Genomic DNA, 18,227 nt, shown 5'->3' with positions numbered 1-18,227 from the left:
CTGCCCACCCCGACTCCTGCTCCCACTTCCCTACCATCCAGGCCAGGCTTTCCGTGGTGCTGACAGCGGGGACAGGCACGGCCCCGCCCTGCCCCTGGCATTGCCCCGTCCCGGTGGGACAGTCCCGCCTCCAGCAAAAAGCTCCGCCCCTGACCAGGATATCCCCGCCCCCAGTACCTAGCCCCGCCTCGTAGGCCGCCCCACGCCGCCGAGGGCAAGTAGCGGCTGCTGGGGTTTCATCGGTCCCGGGACTTGCTCCGGTGGCCGTGAGGGACGGGAGTGGAGCCCCCGACTCGGTCCCAGAAGGGCCGAGCGTTGCGGATCCGTGCGCGGCCGCTCGGCGTGTTCCGGGCTCGTTCGCGAGTCGGGACACCCCTGCACCTCCTGGTACCGGTGCCTTCTGGCGGCACTGACCGAACCTCTCGCCGCTGGGGCTGGGATTGCGGCCGCAGGCGAGTAAATCATGGCAGAGGTACCGCTGCCCTCACTTCCTTCTCCTGCGGCGCCGGCAGCCGCCGGACTGGTGTGAAAGCGAACAGCCACCCTAGCCAGCCGTGCCCCGGGTGCCCGCGGGTCCGGGGGCTGGCCCAGGGCCTCCCCTCCAGGTGCGGAACAGGGACCCGCTGTCGGTGTACTTAGGCCAGGCACGCCTGGTCCCGCGGGAGTGGGGCACCGCCGGAGCAGGGGAGCGTTATTTGTGCCAGCGGGCAGGGAGCGGAGGGCAGCCCCCCGGCAACTGCCCCCGGGGCTGGTCTCACCGCCTTGTCACCGGGACCGGCAGTGTGCTTCGGGACTGTGGCGGCGGGTGTGGGTACGCTGGGGTAGAAGCTCTCCGCGTGAGGAGAGCGTCCTGCCCAGCGGCCAGGTGGCATTGATAGCACCACAGTAAACAGGGGTGTCCCTGCCTGTCGCTGCCCTTCGGCTAGGGGATGGTATCGCAGCTCTCTACCACACCAAGCTGGTGAGACCTGCTTCACTTTAGGGCATCACAGTTCTCTGCCTGGGCTCACGATTCTCACGCTTTGGGTTCTTACCTAAATAAAAAACTGTATTGTTTTGCGTTGATGAATTGTGTTGTCAGGGACTTTTGAAGTCCCTCAGAGTTTCTGTGGCTTCTGTTAAAATTAAGTCTGTGAGGTGGCTGCTGGTTTTCAGGGGAGAGATGTCAGAAAAAAACGCTGCTGTCTTTGTGGGGAAAATCTGACATCATAAACTGTTTAGAAAAAGAGGAAAATCTTTAAAGTCTGCTGTCTGCTATTGCTTCTCCACGTACTTAAGTTACTTGTGAAAACTTGGACCATCCAATGGCCCTTCCCTGTGATTTCTCCTGCACTTTGGTCTTTATTAGCACAGCCCACCCTCCATCCTGCTTTTATGTAGTTCCTTATCCACGTTTCATTGTTGTAAATAGTTGGCATAGCAACAAAAGCAGCATTTACTAATTTCTGCTCCCGTTGCAGCCAGCTCTCTGATGTGATCAATGATGTTGTATAAGAGATAGTAACCTCTGGCCACTGCTGTTTGGCTTATTCTGTCTTTCTTGGAGTTCTTTGGCAATGAATAATTTTTAATAAAACAGTCTGCAGTGGAACTTATCCTCTTCAGCAACTTTAGAGACAGTTCTATGCACCCTGTGTCTCTGCCCCCAGGGTGTGGTCAATACCTTGGAGATCTAGTGTGCTACCACTATGAGGGTGTCAGCAGGCAAGAATCCAGATGTTCATGAGAGCTGAACTCATCTCCTTTATTCTCTCTTCTTCTTGCTCCCTGTTCCACCTTTGGCAGCATATCCAGAAAGCTTCATGTGGAGACCCAAGTTTCTGCTCTCCTGCACAATTCTGTAATTGAAGCACAAACTTGTTTTTTCCCTCCTGAACTCATAAATCACACACCTCTAATGGGCCTCCATCACTGAGAATGAGGCAGCCCTTGCCATGCTGTGGCACAAGGTGGACAAAGTGTTCGTTGTTTGGTAGATTTTGATTGAATGTAAATCAGTATTGTTATCTAGGCTTCAGAGATGGGGTAGCGGGGAGCGGGGAAAGAACAATAATAAATGTTTTGCAACAAAGTTGAAAGGAGTACATGGCTGTCTGGGGGGTCAACAGGAAAAAGGCCACTTGATTCAAGAGTCACTAATAGGCACTTATTTCTCAATGCCTGTTAGTGACTCTTGAATCGAGTTGCCTCTTTGAAGTTAAACCTAATGGCACAACTCATCTTGAAGGTGAGAAGACAGGTGGGGCTGGGACAGCAGTTCAGCAAAGCTCACCCATGGAGGATGTCATATGCTCCTAACAGCTGCTCTGGATGTCTGAATAGCCTTGCCTCTCTTCGGGAATTTCAGCCCAACATGTTGCCTTCTCTCAGACATGCAGCTGAGCGTAGCACTGCAAAGCAGGGCAGTCAGTAGCATGGGGTGTTGTCAGGCAGACATCACACCCTCTGCACATCATTTCATATGTGCTTTTCATATGACAGGATCATCGTACAATTATGTTTAGACAGATTTATAGTTGTCACTGCACACATAAAAGCTCCAAGTCTTGTTCAGCTTGAGCACCTAGAAATAAAATGATGTTGTCCAACAATACAGGTAATCTTGTTATTCTTATCCCAAAAGTCTGTCTTCTCGCCTCCCTGCAGGATTTGCTAAGTATTCCTGGAGCTGCACAGATGGAAGAAGCACCTTATGTGTGTAAGAAAATGCTGCCAGGTGCTGATCTGAAACAGATTTTATTTTTAGTGATTTAATTGAATTGGTGCAATCTGTGTTTGGATTTCTCCACTGAGTTTACTTGAACTTTATCTTGAGGTGAACTAAGGGACAGTCCATGTCCACATGCAGAGCTGTGCTAGCTTAAGTGCCTCTCTTTGTAGCCATGCCTATAGTTGATAAACCTGTCACTTTCTCCTGTAGAGGAAACCTGAAATGTGAATTGTGCCTTTGTGATGAAGTTAATGTAGAATCTTTTTTAGTTAATTAATTAGTTAATTTCCATGTGAATTCAGACTGCCCATGCCTGTTGGCATTGGCCTCCTCATGTCTGTAGGTGTTGTACAGCACCTTTCACTAGGAATAAGTACAAGTTCTTTCACCAAACTGAGCACTGCAGAGTGCAGAGAGTGGAAGCAGATGCTTTTTGTTGTTCTTGTAGGTAACAAGTGCTGCCAGAGATGCCTCCTGTCCCACTCAGTCATCCAGCTCCTAGAGCATATACGTGGCCTCTGTAAGTGAATTCATGACTGAGTCTGTTTGCATTGGAAAGTGGCCAGTTTATGCAAAAATATTCCCACATAGGGATTTTTCTCAAGGAACAGGAACCATGACAGAAAGCTGCAACTTCAGTAATGGGGTTACTCTGCTTGGAGTTTCCTTTCACTGTATCTCAGGTTGGGAAAGCAAACCAGCTTTATTTAAAATGGTAGTGTAGTCCATTACTATACTTGAGCCAGGTGTGCCATAGGCCAATCCAGGCCTCACCACATGCTTGGAAATTAGAAAACTAAGAAGGTGGAGATCCCAAAACAGGCATGTACTTGAGCTTCATTTCTCTCCCCTTTCATTGCTTGGGGACTGAACCCAGACTAGATGTAGCCCCTCTGTGTTTTGGCATCACAAACTAGAGACTGCAGATCAGGAGATTGCTTCTTAGAAGGTTGTTTCCAAAACTTTCCTTTTCCCAGATGCTGGAGGAAGTGATACCTTCCAGATATACCTCAGTTTAAACAATATTGAGATGCACCCCGATGTTTTGCAGTTAGTTTCGTTCTGTTTTTGAGCTTTTTCAGAATCATCCAGGTGTGGCTATGGCTTGAAAACAATTATTGACCAGAAGAAAGGATGTCTCAGTGTGCAAAGTTTCCTAAACAAGCAGCTCTGGTTTCCGGTGGATTATAGCACCACTCTGCCTCATGCCATTGAGCCCAGCAGACAAAGGAGTACAAAGGAGTTTGGGCCCATTTGTTTTGACTTCTGAGCTCCCACTGTGTTACAAAACCGGGGGGGGGTGTTTTATTTTATTTTTTTAATTGATTTTTTCCCCAGCAAAATGGCTTCTGATTCTGAGGGCTCCTAACCTGCTCCAGATGGCTGGTCAGGTGTTGCAAGCTCAGTATTACTGGGGCATAACAAGCAGGGTCAAAAAAGCAATTTATGACATGAGACCAGTGGAGGCAAGCATGGAGAAATTACATTTGGAAGGAGGTAAGGTTGAGGTCAGCAAATATTTTTCAGGGTCAAAAATAAAAGCCAAAAGTTCTCATGGGTGGTTGCCCATTTTCTTCATCTTCCAGTCCTGTAGTTTCTTTCTTTGGACTCAGATAAAACTTACCTTCCATCTCCCTCTTTCATCTTGAATATATCCAGGTTGTGAGGATGAGTGAGTGGCAAATGGGGACAGGGAGATGATTAGTCTAAATATGTAACCTTCACCTGCAGTGGTCTAGTGGACTCAGTGATCTTAGAGGTCTTGTCCAACCAAAACAATTCTATGATGCTATATAAATCCCTGTCTGAGCCAGGGCTGGACTGGGGCAGGGTGACCGTCGCTGGGTGACAGTCCTAGCAAGGTCTCTGAAATACTGTCATCCTCTCTCGCAGTTGGGATATGGCCATCCTTGTTCAGTGGGATATTAGTGGGTTTCTAGGTGTCCCAGATGGCTGTGCTTGTTTATTTGTGTTCTAGCAGAATTACAATGAACTATATCCTGCAAGATCTACAAATAGTCCCCACCTATGAATTAAACAGAAGTCACAAATATTTAAACTAAAGAGCTGGATTACCAGTTTATTACAAGTAAAGGGCCTTGTTGACCTTGAGGAGAGGCATCTGAGTCACATTTCTCTGATGGGTTGGTTTGGGTTTTGTTGTGTTGGTTTCGTTTTGGTTTTTTTTTTCTGGCAATAATGGTTAGGACTGAAGCTCAGTCTTTTGTTTAACCCTAGGTGGTAACTGTAGGCTGGTTCATTTAATTAAAAGTGGATGAAAGAAAGTAAATTGTATGTAATGCAAATTCCACCTGTGCAGTTACTCGCTAGAAGGAGATGGGTAGAGTACAGTAAGGGTAGTTACTCGTGTAACAGATTACATTGAGTAGAAAAATACTTATGCATTGTTTTTTGCAAAAGGGAATGGAAGTCTTAGTAAAATCTTCTGTGATCTTGTGGGTCTCCTACCTTCTTCAGAAGAGTGGTATTCCTGAGGCTGAGTGCAATTAGGCAGAGTTCACCAACTTCTGATGTGGTCACTGGAGCATTTCCTCAATTATGCATTCCCCACATGCCCTGAATAGGGGAGTTTACTCAGGTTTTTTGGCTTAGCATTGTATTGTTCTAAAATATCTTCTACTAGCTGCTTTCAAAGGGCTGGGCTCCAGACCTCCTTGCTCTGATAAATTCCTGCAATTCCTATGCACTGAAAAGTATCTCGGGGCCATTTTTGATCAATGGGTGTCCTTCACTGAAGCTCCCAGGGCGAGGAGGAAGGAAAAGATTTTAATAAACCAGCTGAGATTCTCATCGTGCGGGATGTTACTGGAAAGCACAATGTGAGACAATGATGGCAGCAGAGAGAAACCACCCAAGGCTGTGCTCACAATGAACTGAAGTGGTATTTTGTGTTCTGGGATGCACATGGGAGCGAGGAGCCATCACCAGGGTCAGAGCTGCTGTCCTCCAGCTTGCCTCTTGGGGCCTGCCAAAGCTGCCCTTGGTAGTGGTTATAGGTAGGAATCAACTGCTCATTGTTGTGTCCAAGGTGGGAATGGCACTTTGTACATGTCATGTACATGTTATGTACAGTCCTTGCTCAGTAAAGAAAAATCTGTATGAAGTCTGTGATTAGTTGAGCTTGAGTAATTTTGACATTTGGAGATAGTTGAGGTCAAACCAGCCTGGCATTGCCAGAATTCGGCCCTGACATTCACTATGTGATGGTAACAGATGTGTTCGTGTACTAACTGCTCTGGAAGACCACAACTGCCTGCTTTGTTTGAAATTATCCTTTATCTTATCAGCTGTCTCTCACCTGAAGGACACTTCTATATGACTTAGTTGCTTAGGAGCTTTCTGAGCAGGAACATTAGACCTCTTTTGTCTGCTTTCACTGGGACAAATCAGATAAAATACTGCTGCAGACAGTGCAGCTGCAGCACTTTAGTGGAATAGCTTTTCAGAAACAGTTCTGTTAAATACATTCTCTGTTCTCATAGCTTACAGCTGCTCTTGGTCTGTGAAGGACTAGACAGCTACCCGTGGTGTATTGCAAATTATGAGAAAGTGGTGCACCTTGGAGGAGGTCTCATGATGCTGGGGAGCTTCACTTCTCAATGGTAACCAAAAGGCAGGTATTTTATATTATTTTTTTCATGACCGTGAGAGAGGAGAGGAGAGCACAGAGGGGGAGAAAGAGGGTAGTGGTGTGATTGTGGCCATAGGCACAGAACAGGCTTGGGTTGGGGTGTCTGCTGCTGAGCCATGATCCCTTTCAGCAGGACAGCCCTCAGCTGCCTTTCTGTGAAGGTTACACACTGACTATACTCACTGTTATCCAGCAGTTTGATAATCTAAGAGTGATGTTTGTGGGCTTGTGCAATACTCTTCCTACCTGTATTATTGCACCCTGAGGGCACATCCTTGTAAAAAGGAGCACTTAAATCAGTTGATCTGCCACAGGCCTAAGTGAGACTCACACATCTGGCTCCCTTCTGCCATGGCAGCCCCATCAGCGTGTGGCTTCCCAGTGGAAGGAATCATATGGAAGGAAGAATGAGGCTGGATCTTCCAGCATGAGACAGGGAGAGGCACTAAGCTGGTCAGAGACTCAGTACAGGTATAGCAGTTTGGGTATTAAGTCTTTCTAGTACTGTTAACTACAGCATGTATTGGGACCACATCCATCATTGCTACCCTTAGTTTTGACCTACCCTGGAAGAGTTGTCTTGATTAAGAAGTGTATTGGGAAATGTCTACACATCATAAAACAAAAGGAGGTTATTTCCTTACATTGTGATAGGATGTGATAAAGAGGTATGGACAGAGGCAAGCAGTCTTTCCAGCTTGCTGCTATTTTCATCTGGCTATGAATAGCCTTGTGAAATCAGTATTATCTGTTCCGGGTTTTGTTGTGGTTTGGGTAGGGATGTTTTCGTATCTTTATTACATAGACCTGTGTGCAGCTCTAGATCTCAAAGGATGATGTGGCTCTGGATGGTCCTACACTGACCTAGGTGATGAAATTGGTGTGTTAAATACTGTCATCTTTTGTGGGCCCTGACCGCCAAACTGTCAGGTTAAGGTTCCTAAATCCATCCTCTTATCTTTGCATACAAAGCAGTGTCTAGTCAATGAAATCATAGAAGCATAAAATGGTTTCGGTAGGAAGGGACTTTAAAGATCACCTAGTTCCAACCCCCCTGCCATGTTCAGGAACACCTTTCACTAGACCAAGTTGTTCAGAGCCCCATTCAACCTAGCTTTGAACACATGCAGGGATGGGGCATCCATCTGCTTGCCCTGTAGGGTACATATTAATCTGTGTGCATGCTGAGAAATCAGAATGAAGACTGGAGTGCCCTGCATATGATCTATAGATAGTTTGTGTCTGTGGGCAGATGACAGCAAGAGCACTGAGCTGGTACTGTGCATCTGAGGAATTTGTGCTTGGGTTAGTTATGAGGAGCATTAGCGTTGTTGTGTTTTGAGCTGGAGCTGAGATAAACTTCCTGTAAATAAAATGAAAATACAGCACAAAGAAGGCAGCAGCCCTTTCAGCATCTGCCCTTCCCACAGGGGCTCTGTTTCATGCCTGTTAGGCTAAGCAAGCACTTAGTTTTCACCTGATAAAACTGTTTCAACAAGAGTTACTTAAACCCAGCAAACAACTCCCTGAACAACACCCTTCTCCACTGTAATAAAAAGAAAATACATGGAGAGGATACCTTCATTCAGGCGAGAGGTCCACAAGATGCCTTCTTTCATAAATAGCTGTGGCTGCTGCAGAAACCCTGCTTGGGATTAGTCAAACTATTTATTTTGGAAAGCATTCCAGAACTACACCTTCTCGAGCTTTTCCTTGCGGACGCAGCTGCATGCCTGTGACCTGTGTGGTCAGCAAGCTCCCACTGAGAGGAGGCAGGAGAGTTGGCATAGGCCAGTCAGTTGGTTTTGATCACGTTTGTGGGGACACACTGCAGAGAACCAAGGAGTGAGGAAATGAGCATTGCCCAGGTTGCAGGCTGTCTGAATGCACCTTCACTCACCGTGCTCTAGTGCAGCATGCTCCCTGCAAGAGGATGTTGTGCTCTGCTCAGAAAGGTGGGTGTTTGTTTGCCCCTTCACTTTCAGGGGTTGGATGCTGGGCTGATGCTAGGGGAATGCATGTCACACCACTCCACAGCACTTGACTGAAGGGGGAATGGGGCAGTTTGGGACAGATCACAAATTTCTATGTCTTGGCTTGTGTAAACAGGATTCTCCCTAGATCCACCCTCAGCACCTGACCTTTCCCAGTCTGTCAGCTCCAAAATGTGGGACTGATTTTCCCTTCAAGTGACACTACTCTTTGCTGGTGTACCATCTAAGTATCTGACAATGAGAAGGTTTATTCCTTTTGTTACTATCCCTCTTAGATTTTCTGCAGGTGATCGGAGCTCTCCTCTCTACAAGGGATTGGCAGAGCCATTAGCTCTGCCCCGTGTGGAGGCTGACATTGCCTGTCTCCCTCCTGTCTGCAAAACTGCAGCTGGACACTGCTTACACCACCTCTCTTGGCGCTGCAAAACCAGTCTCACAGGTGAAGATGCCAACTGGGAATAGCCTTTTTGCACCTGAACACTGCTCAGCAGATCTGTAGTGAGCTAAGTGGGGGCAGAGAAGGGTGTGAGGAATCTTCAAAGCTCCCTAGGTAACACCGGGAATGAACAAACAAACTTACTTCCTCTAGAAGAGCAAGCCTGGCTGTGACACAGGTCTGCAACATGGAGTGGGTGAATGCCGAGGAATCCTTAATGCTTGGGGCTATCAAAGAAGCAAGTGGCTAGTCAAAACAAAATGGGCAGATAGTTTTGCCTTTCAAGTGTAGTGCAGCTGAGGCTTTGAGGGTATTACAAATGCTTAAAATTAATGTGAGTTTGGAAAGTAATTAGAAAGATCTATGAAATGCAGAGGCATTGTTCTTGTTTTGGGGCAGTCCCTGCCTTGTACCCTGCAGGAAGCTGGAGGGCAGGATGTTTCCCTGCACTCTTTCTAGCCATGTGCTGTTATTGCTTGGTGAAGATAATGTGTTACAGGGACCTGCAGTCTAGCTGTGCATGGCCTTTCCTGTATTTTTAACTGGACACTGCAAATCTGTGGGAAGATGAGGTGTGCACATCCTAGCAGCACAGGCCTTCCTTCTCTACCTGTGCTTGGGCTCTGGTTGCGACAAGCAGCTCAAGCAGTGTAACACACCGTCATGGATCTTCTTTGGTGACTGCAGCATTCACTTCTACAGGAGGCAGCCACAAGAAATCAAAAGCTGTTACAGTAAGAGATGTAGCCAGTTATGCCACACGATGGGTTATGCTTCTGCTTGTCTCCACACCCCCTCCACACCCAGCATTTGTCAACATGTATGAGGCATGTGAGTTGATCCTGTTGTGATACTCTCTTCCCTAGAAAAGCAGCTAAAGGGAAGAAAGTCCTTTGGACATGCTTTTCTACTCAGTTTTATGGTATTTGCTGTAACCATGATAATCTGTTTTGTTCATCTGGTTGTCATCATGACAAGCAGCAGGCCCAGGGGGCCTGGTGTCTTTTCAGTGGGGCATTGTGATGGTGCAGCACCTCAGAGCAGCCTGAGCTTGCTCTGCACAACTTGCAGAGTTTAAGTAGAAGTTGCTTACCTGGACAGAAACCATTGTTTCATGAAAGAAGATTTTGCTCCTCTTGTCAGAGCAGTCCTGACCAAGGAGGAGAGCACCAGCAGGAGAGAAGGAAAGCACAGCTTTCTTTTTGCTTGTCATGGTTTATCCAAAACCACTTTTATATCAGTGGGATAATAAAGATGCTTTCACTTTAGAGGCCTCTAGGTAAAACTTGCCCCAGCACTGCCTGATGACTTCCAGCATTGTCCTGTAAATCTGAGTGGCTTTTGTGTCCCCTTTCCCTGCTGTTTGCAGAGGTTGCATGGTGAGAGCTGGGCAGGACACGCAAAAAGTGGCCCTGTGTGAGGCCAATGGGGTCTTGGTTTTTGAAGGAATCTGTCAATGTAGGTGTTTGTGCTGCATCACCCCTGTGGTCTTCAAACTGTTTATTAACAAGGCTTGGGGAGAGAGGTTTATGTGCAGCCAAATGAAGCACAGCAAAGCCGTGTGGAGCTCCCTAAGGAGTGGAAGTGTGAGCTGTAGGTCTGAGCAATGTGGGGGAGCGGGCACTGGTTTGGCACAGCACAGTGTGCCTGCCTGGTAACAGACTGTACATGGCAGGTGATTTTTATCCTTAATCTATTGCGCTTACAGACCTAAGTAAACAAACATACTCTGCCTTATCACGGTGTAGCCGAGTGGGGTGCTTCTGTTTCAAGTCTCTGCAGCATCTAGGACACCCATCAGTGGCTGCAGAAGCTAAAGTCCTGTGTTTGGAGATCATTTCCCAGCCTTGTTTACTCCCTGGGCCTGGGTCTACAACTCTGCAGCTCCTGAGCCTGCCAGCAAAACCTCCAGGTGCAGCAGGACCAGCTCACTTTCCCACGGCGAGTGCATTTAGTGGTTTGATTTTTAACTATTTAAAACAAAAGAAGGAGTTGGCTGTTTGGTTTCTGTTAACCTTTTTCTCTTAATGCGACTGTTCCAGCAAGATAAAACACTCTCAGGAAAAGAAAAGAAAAGGCCATTTACAAAGAAGTAGCCATTATTCTTTTTCTACTTGACTACCATACTGATGAATAAATATGAGTCTTTGCTGAAAATGTTTTCTGAAGTACTTTCAGCCCACACATCATGGGCTTGTTAAAAAAATAAATAAAAGTTCGAGGGAAGCAAATCCTGTGAAAACTCTGGCCCTATCTACTTTTTTTAGAAAAGTGAAATCTGTCCCAGAAATGTCTGTAAATGTCTTTGTAGAAGTAGGACTGTGCCTGAGAGTCAGCCAGAGAGAGTAGATGGTTGGAACAAAGCGTGGAAAAGCCATGCCAAGCTGAACGAAATACAGGTTTGAACAGTAGAGATTCCTCAAGGGGTTTTATGACGGCTACTGGTTCAGTTATTTAGAGTGGTGCCTGTAGTTTCTCAGATGATAAAGGCTATAATTGTAGCATGACAGGCACAGCCTCTAAGAAATATGAAATGTTGTTTCCTTCCCTCAAAAAGTTATTTTCAAGTAATTACAGGGGCTTTATGGTGATGCCCATTTCTTTCATGAGTGGTTTTGTGTGGTGTTCCATGGTATTTCTTTGTAAGCATTAAGGTCAGATGCCTGTTCTCTCTTCTAATGGGTTGTTACACCATTATGAAAAAGGCAAATATTTTGCAATGTATAATTCATAAAATAATGTAAATCCTCAAAATATGTAAAATGTGCAAAGTTCAGCTGAAGTATTTATGCTTGACTTCAGATATGCCAGCTGAAGGAAGAGGTACACCACGTAGAGACAAATAAAAGTGACAAAAATTATGGAGACCCCAGCACTGAGAAACCTGAAGGAGCTGGGGTTGGTTAGCATGGAGACTGAAGTGTAAAGTGCTGTGAAGGCAGTGGCAAAGGCAGCATCCCCATGGTGGATGGGATGGGCTGATGTCTATCAGGGAGATCTGGGGTAGGCAATAGGAAGAATTTGGTTGCTGCCAATTAGCTAAGCACTGAAACAGGTGGCCTGAGAGGGCTGCAGTTGCTATCCTCTAAAGGGCAAATTAGACAGAGAGTAGAAATGATACAGCCTTTGAGTTTAAGGAATGGGCCTGATAACCTTCAGATCATGTTTGCCACGAAAGCTGGGATTTATTAATTTTTAATGATCTGACTCTCAAGGCTGTGGCTTTGGAAGAAAAAGCCAAGTATGATGAAACCCCCAGTCACCTGATGGGCTTGGAAACAGTGGAAAAATCCCATCTGGTGAGCTAGAAGCTGCCTGCATGGACATGAGCAGATCTTGTGCTCCCTCAGAGGTGTGCTTTACTCTCCTCAAGCTGGCCAAGAGAGAGGAAAAGGAACAGAGTAGCGAAGCAATGTGTGATTTACTCTTCCTGCATGTCCTGCTGCCTCTGGCTGTTTTCAGTGTCTGTTGAAACGTTAAGTGATCTGCACCCGTACAGCTAGAATAGCAAATAGCAGCGCAGCATAAAGCAGAGCACACGCGTTAGAAAATGAGCAGCCTCTGGTATTTGACAGCATAACATGCAGCAATAACGCTTGCAGGTTGATGTTCTGTCATTTTCCAATTGCTTTACACAAGTTGGCTCTTATCCTCAGTTTCCTTTAGGGCAGAAAGAAGTGAGGAAAAGCAGGATGAAGGTAAAAAGCAAGCAAGCAATTTAGTCATTGCTATGCATATTTTGCTGGTAGCATGCTGAGGCAACTGTTTGCCTGTTCGTAGGAAAGCGGCTAAAATAAAATACTGTGTTGGTTAGGTTAATGCCACGTGAGGAGCCGTAGGATGGGGAGGGAAGTAGGGCAGCTTGTTTTGGAACTTGTGCTGAAGAACAAATAAAAAACCCCAATGTACACATTCGGTTGCCATATGTCGTGCTTATCTTGAAAGGCATCTCGGTGTTGTTTCTTTGCAGGGATGCTTGATCTCCACAGAGGCAGACTTCCCGGTTGAAGCAAGCGCATGCCAGAGGTGCTGGGGTTGCTGGTGGTGAGCTGAGGCTTTCATGCCTGTTGAGGCAGCTAAGGCAGGCAGTAAGCACACTCCTTCCCGTGCTTCCCTCTTTGATTGATGTTGGCTTCCAAATTTCTGTGACTCTGCCTGAGGAAAAGCAAAGGAGTATAATTTTGCTGAGAGAATTTTCCTGGCAGGGGAAGGCATGAAGTGCTGAGAAATGTGCCAGCCAAGAGCCTGCAAGTGCAAGTCCAGGTGCTAGCGCAACTTCCACCCAAGCCATGCTGTTGTGAAGTGCTATCTCTCCAGACGCGTCTCTCGGCACACCAGGGCAGGCTGCGCAGGGGCTGCCCGTGGCATTGTGGCAGCCTGGGCTGAATTAGTTCCTGCTCTGTCATTGCTTCCACTGCCTGAAGAACTGAAGGTTTCAGGGAAGATGTTAGATTTGAGTTTCCTTACTGAGGAGGAGTATGAGAAGCTGATGAAGGTCCTGCAGAGAGATGCAGAACTGAAGAAGAAGGATGGGGATCGCATCAGGTGAGAGAGCATGCAATAATGGGAGGACCTGAGCTTCCCCTGGCTGGGCGGGGGGGAGGTTGTACTTCTAGATAAGAGTTTGTGTGTGTGTGTGTGTGTGCATGCAAGGAAAGATGCAGGCTGCAACAATGCTGTCCCTTCTTACTCTGATGCTGACAGATCTTTTCCTTGCACCTCCTGCTTTCTCAGCCATCCTGCTGGCACCGCTGCCCTCTCTCTGAAGGATCACAGGGTTGGACTCTCCTTTTGAGTTAATCAGCAACCCTCAGAGGCATTACAGGCAATTGTCCCTTTCCTGCTCTGGGGAGGAAGATGCTGGTTTCTTGGTGTGAGGTGTCCAAGCAGGGGAGTAGCTGCTACCTTCTTTTCCTCACTCAGTAGCACAGAAATCTTGTAGCGTGTTTTAAAATGAGACTTTATATCCCCAGCTCTGCACCATGTCCCTCCTGTGCTCTTTGGAGTGGGTGTGTATGCAGCATCTGCCGTACAGGCAGAGAAGGGGCAGTGAGAGGCTACATGATCTGCCAAAGGTTTGTGGGGAGCCGTTCCAGAGCTAGGAATTGCTCTCCATTCAGCTGACTTGCTACTGGCCATCCTGGAGCTCGGGTCTGTTTGATCAGGGTTGCTTGTTGCTGCTGTCACTTTTTAAATGCCAGCCATTAGACCATCTGGGTTGACAGTATGCACCAAGCTTAGGAAGCTGGCACCAAACTCTATGGCAAGAAATGAATAGTTCAGTGAGTGTGGGTGGCACTGTGCCAGTTTACCCCTGTTAAAGATGTGAGTCTTCGACTTGCTGTTGAGCCAAAAAAGAGTAAGCCCCACGTAGGAGGGATGCTCAAGGCTTGAAGGGGGAGTGGGTGGCTTTGCAGCAAGCTCTGCGCTCAGGGGTGAGAGCTGGGAAGCAGAACCGGTAGTGGCAGGTGAGCAGCTTGGGCTTGAGGTGTATATGTGTCTGCATGCTCTTGCATCTCCTCTGAATTGAAACAAGGATGTGGAAAGGTTTGAGGGTTTTTTTTCTTTTCTTTTTTTTTTTTTCTTTTTCTGAAGTGCAGTAACATTTCTGCTCTGCAGTTGAGGTTTGGGGGAAAGAGTGTTTCAATTATTTGTTCTATGTCACTCCTCTTTGAAGCTGTCGCACAGAAGGCTTTCAGTTGGGAGCAAAGCAAGTTTGATCCTGATCAGGCTGTCCTTTGCTGACATTATGGCTCCATGCAATAAGACTTTCGGTGCAAGTGTGAACATGTTTGGCTTCAACACAACCTGCCTGTTGGCTGAGATTAAGTCAATGTCATTACAGTAATCTGATGTCAACAAGATTAAAATAAGCTCCTACATCTCCTCTGACCCAGCACCTCGAGACCCTCACAGGGAAAGATGCAGCCCTGATCTAGATGGGAGCTGTGCAGCTCCTTGGCTGTCAGTCCTGCTGGGCCCCACAGTGCTGCCTGCAGAGACTTGAGCCCAATTATCCCATACCTGCTCCCTTCTGGCATTCAGGCAACCAAATATGACCCTTTAAGGCTAATTTGTTATCTGGGGATTTGGCCCCTCTTCCTGATGAGACTTGGACTGAGGTGGATGTTTCTTCTGGCCTCTCGGGTCTCACAGGGACCCTGAATTGTGGTGATCTGTGAGAGGCAGTGCCAGATGGGAGGCAGCTAATGCATCGAGCTGTGGTATAAAAACAACCATGAGGGTTAAATGTACAGGCTAGCAAACAGAGCAGTGATGGGGTTCAGGTGCCAAAAACCAGCCTGGGTGTGCCCAAGCAAGTTACAGTACGAGAAGCTGTGCTCAGGAAGGAGAGCTAACTGTTTGAGTGCCAACACTGGCATGGAAGGAGGAGCAGGGAGAGGAGCAGTGTCTGGGAGAACGCTGCAGGGGCAAGTTGCCCCCCTAAATAACATGATTTGTTTCCACGGTTTGCATCAGATTTGATCCAAAACCTTTTGTTGCTCGTGAGGAGATTGATAGACAAATGAAACAGAGAAGTGCAAGACCTTCAACCAGTTCCGCCTCTTCCCAAATCCTAAGGGCTGCAAAGCAAATGGACACATCTCCTTGCAAGGTGACTCTGGTTTAGGTTTGTAAAATTGGGCAGAGGTGAAGGCCTGTGTATACAAGGTGTTGTTTCCATTTCAGATAAATAATAAACCATCTTTTGTTCTAATGCTGGTTTGGCCCTTGTGATTGCAGAAGACGATCTCTGGAGCCTGTGTACTACCAGGCAGGGGAACTGTATGGACAGTTGTTGCAAAAGTAGCTCAGGGGAAGTGGAAACCTTGGAGATCTTGGTGTACAATGTTCTCATTGACTTTCAGGCGGATACAAGGCTCCATCAAGGATGAGAAGAAGAAGAAGTTCATGACAGGTGAATGGTTTTCGGAAGTGAAGGCAAAACGGTTTCAGGAAGACTTAGAGGGGCCAGATCTACTTCGGGCATCGATTAGAAGGAAGAAGGGCAAACTAGAAAGTAAGTATGTTAGTGTGCATCTTAATAAAACATTGATGGACCTCAAAAATGTGGTGAAGTAATGAGGGTCTCCCTGTACTGGGAGCCTACTGGGGACCAGCCTTTGTGCTGTGATAAGGAGATTCTCAGCTAAGCTTTAGTTTGAGGAAAAAAACCCAACTGAATATCAGAATCAGGGCCCAATGGGAAAATTACAGTGTGGCAGAAGACCAAGGAAAAAGCTACATGCAGTAAATGCCTTTTCCCCACTTCAACTTCTTTCTTTCAGAATATCTGTCAGATATCACTGGTATCATGTCATAGAAGCAAAACAAAGGAAGGGGATGATGTAGGGCAATTTCTGGCATCAAACTGGTATGTATGAGTCAAAAACATACCTCCTGCCCCAATTTCTAGAATGGTCTGACAAAAATGGACACTGACTGTTCTCACAGGACTCCAGGATGGTGAGATCAGCCACATCTCTGCAAAGGGAGGGGATCCTCTCTTCTCCTGGGAAATACTTGCCCACTTGAGAGGCTCCATACCTAGCTTTTTACATGGTAATAATTCCGAGGCACAATCTTATTTTCAACATATAAAGGACTTTAAAGCCAAGTCTGAATGGTAGCCAGGCTGCAGTGCCGCACAGTGAAGATATCTCTGGGACCACGTGCTAATCAAAGTAGATGTATTCTGTGTTTAACAGGCAGATAAACTCTGTGAAACAGATTACATCAGATTTGTTGGCTCAGGGCAGAGAAGAGATCAGCCCCATGTGAAACAAGCAGGACTGTGGTTTGAGTCCAAATGTAACTAGCCTGGAGCTGGCACTTCATGCTGAACATTTGTGCAAAGTAGAACTAGGGTGATTCATATTCAGTCTTCAAGATGAACACAGACCAACTGACCCAACAGCAAGACTGCAGGACTGCAGCTCAGTCTCACCGAGCCACCTTGATTGTTTTCCAGGGTGGATAATCATGGATAGTCAAACATGACTGGTGAGTTAAGGGCTTCTGCTGCTCTGAGGAAGCTATAGCTCTGATAGGCAGCTCTAAGCAAAGTCTGCCACGGTCCCTAATATAAGGACCCTATAAATGGGCTCTGTTCTTTTGGAGCAAAGGCTTCTGTTAGATCAAGAGTTATCATCCATCTGTCCAAACTCAAATGTCATCTCCACTAGTTCAACTCTCCTGGGCCCAGCTGCCCATTCCTGCTGTGGAGAAGCAGCAGCAATACAAGTCATTCCTTTGTTTGGCAGGCCTCATTGGCCAGAATGTAATTGCCTGGGTTTAGTATACTCCTCATGGATTCCCATTACTTAGACACATTCTCAAAGCTAAATGCTGGCTGGGGACTTCACTAGCTAAGAGCCTGTCTTTGTTTTTGCTTTCTACTTCTCCCTGACAGTTCTCATATATTAGCATAGATTCATTGGAGCCTCTGATGCAGAACTGGGCCATCATATTTCATATGAAGTTGCTTTTATCCTTGGTATTAACATTTCATGATGTCATTAAATTTACTATTTTACCATCCCTTCAGAATTATAAAACATATAAAACCTTTTCCAGCTCGACAGAGTTGCCTGGCTGTTTCTACAGAGTATGCTTTAAGAGATGCATATTTGTGCTTGCCTCTACTTTGCATGAAGAGACAAACACTTCAGCAGCCCCTCTCCTGAGGCTCAGGTCAGACAAATGCTTGGTCACCTGCAGCCCAGCTAGTGGGCAATAATGAATTGGATCTGTCTACTTGTTGCCTTGCAAGAGGCATCAGCACCTCTATCTTGCAGCCCATGTCAGGAAAGCAACTTTTGAAGTACTGCTGGTTTTAGATTTAACTTTTTCTGCTGATATGCATGTATGAGATGTTTTCTCAGGTTGTCATCAAAAATAAGCTCCTTATTAATATAGCAGTAAATGCAAGTTATGTCTTTGCATGGGTATTACTTGACTAATGCTGTTTTAAGGAGGAAGAAGCAAATGGTACTAAATTACTATAGTAATTATGCTTAGATGTAGCCCTCTTTATTTCTTTTTCTACTTTTTTTCTTCCCTTTATTTTTTTCTATTCTCAGACTTTTTCCACTGCCACTTTATAGCACTGGCTGAGGGTCAAGATTCTGCAGCTGTTTTTTCACCTTGCTGCTGCCTGATTCATGCTCTGCTCCTGTAGTGGTTACCATGTAGATTTCCTCCCTTCACAAGGTAGGGGAAGTACTTCTCTCAGCAAGTATATTGCACTGATGAGAGCAGTGCTTGGCCCATCAGGGAACAAGGATGAGGCCTCTTTACAAACATTTTGGCCGTGCCGCTCACGTTCAGTATGCAGTAGATGAGATAAGGGCCTTTGCTTGCCATCTCTACACCTTTTTTATTCTCCTGGAAAGATCAGAGTCATTCACCTTCTGTTGGCTTTCAAAGTGATGA

At 46.4% G+C, this 18,227-nt stretch overlaps 2 protein-coding genes across 2 annotated transcripts in view; both read left to right on the top strand.

Annotated features, from left to right (window-relative positions):
• The window catches only part of PSMD10 (proteasome 26S subunit, non-ATPase 10), a 53,953-nt gene extending 41,112 nt beyond the window's left edge, over positions 1-12,841 (top strand). The window contains exon 5 of the mRNA XM_054169728.1: positions 12,763-12,841. Within this exon, the coding sequence (XP_054025703.1) occupies positions 12,763-12,772 (10 nt within the window). The 3' untranslated portion in view covers positions 12,773-12,841. The remainder of the gene's footprint in view (positions 1-12,762) is intronic.
• A 381-nt stretch (positions 12,842-13,222) lies between these two features.
• Positions 13,223-18,227, top strand: part of LOC104299561 (synaptotagmin-like protein 2) — a 32,399-nt gene continuing 27,394 nt past the window's right edge. The window contains exons 1-2 of the mRNA XM_009899730.2: positions 13,223-13,337; positions 15,662-15,813. Of these exons, the coding sequence (XP_009898032.2) occupies positions 13,237-13,337; positions 15,662-15,813 (253 nt within the window). The 5' untranslated portion in view covers positions 13,223-13,236. The remainder of the gene's footprint in view (positions 13,338-15,661; positions 15,814-18,227) is intronic.

This window comes from Dryobates pubescens, chromosome 18 (genome assembly GCF_014839835.1).
Source record: "Dryobates pubescens isolate bDryPub1 chromosome 18, bDryPub1.pri, whole genome shotgun sequence".
NCBI lineage: Eukaryota > Metazoa > Chordata > Aves > Piciformes > Picidae > Dryobates > Dryobates pubescens.
This window is presented reverse-complemented; position numbering and strand designations above follow the sequence as displayed.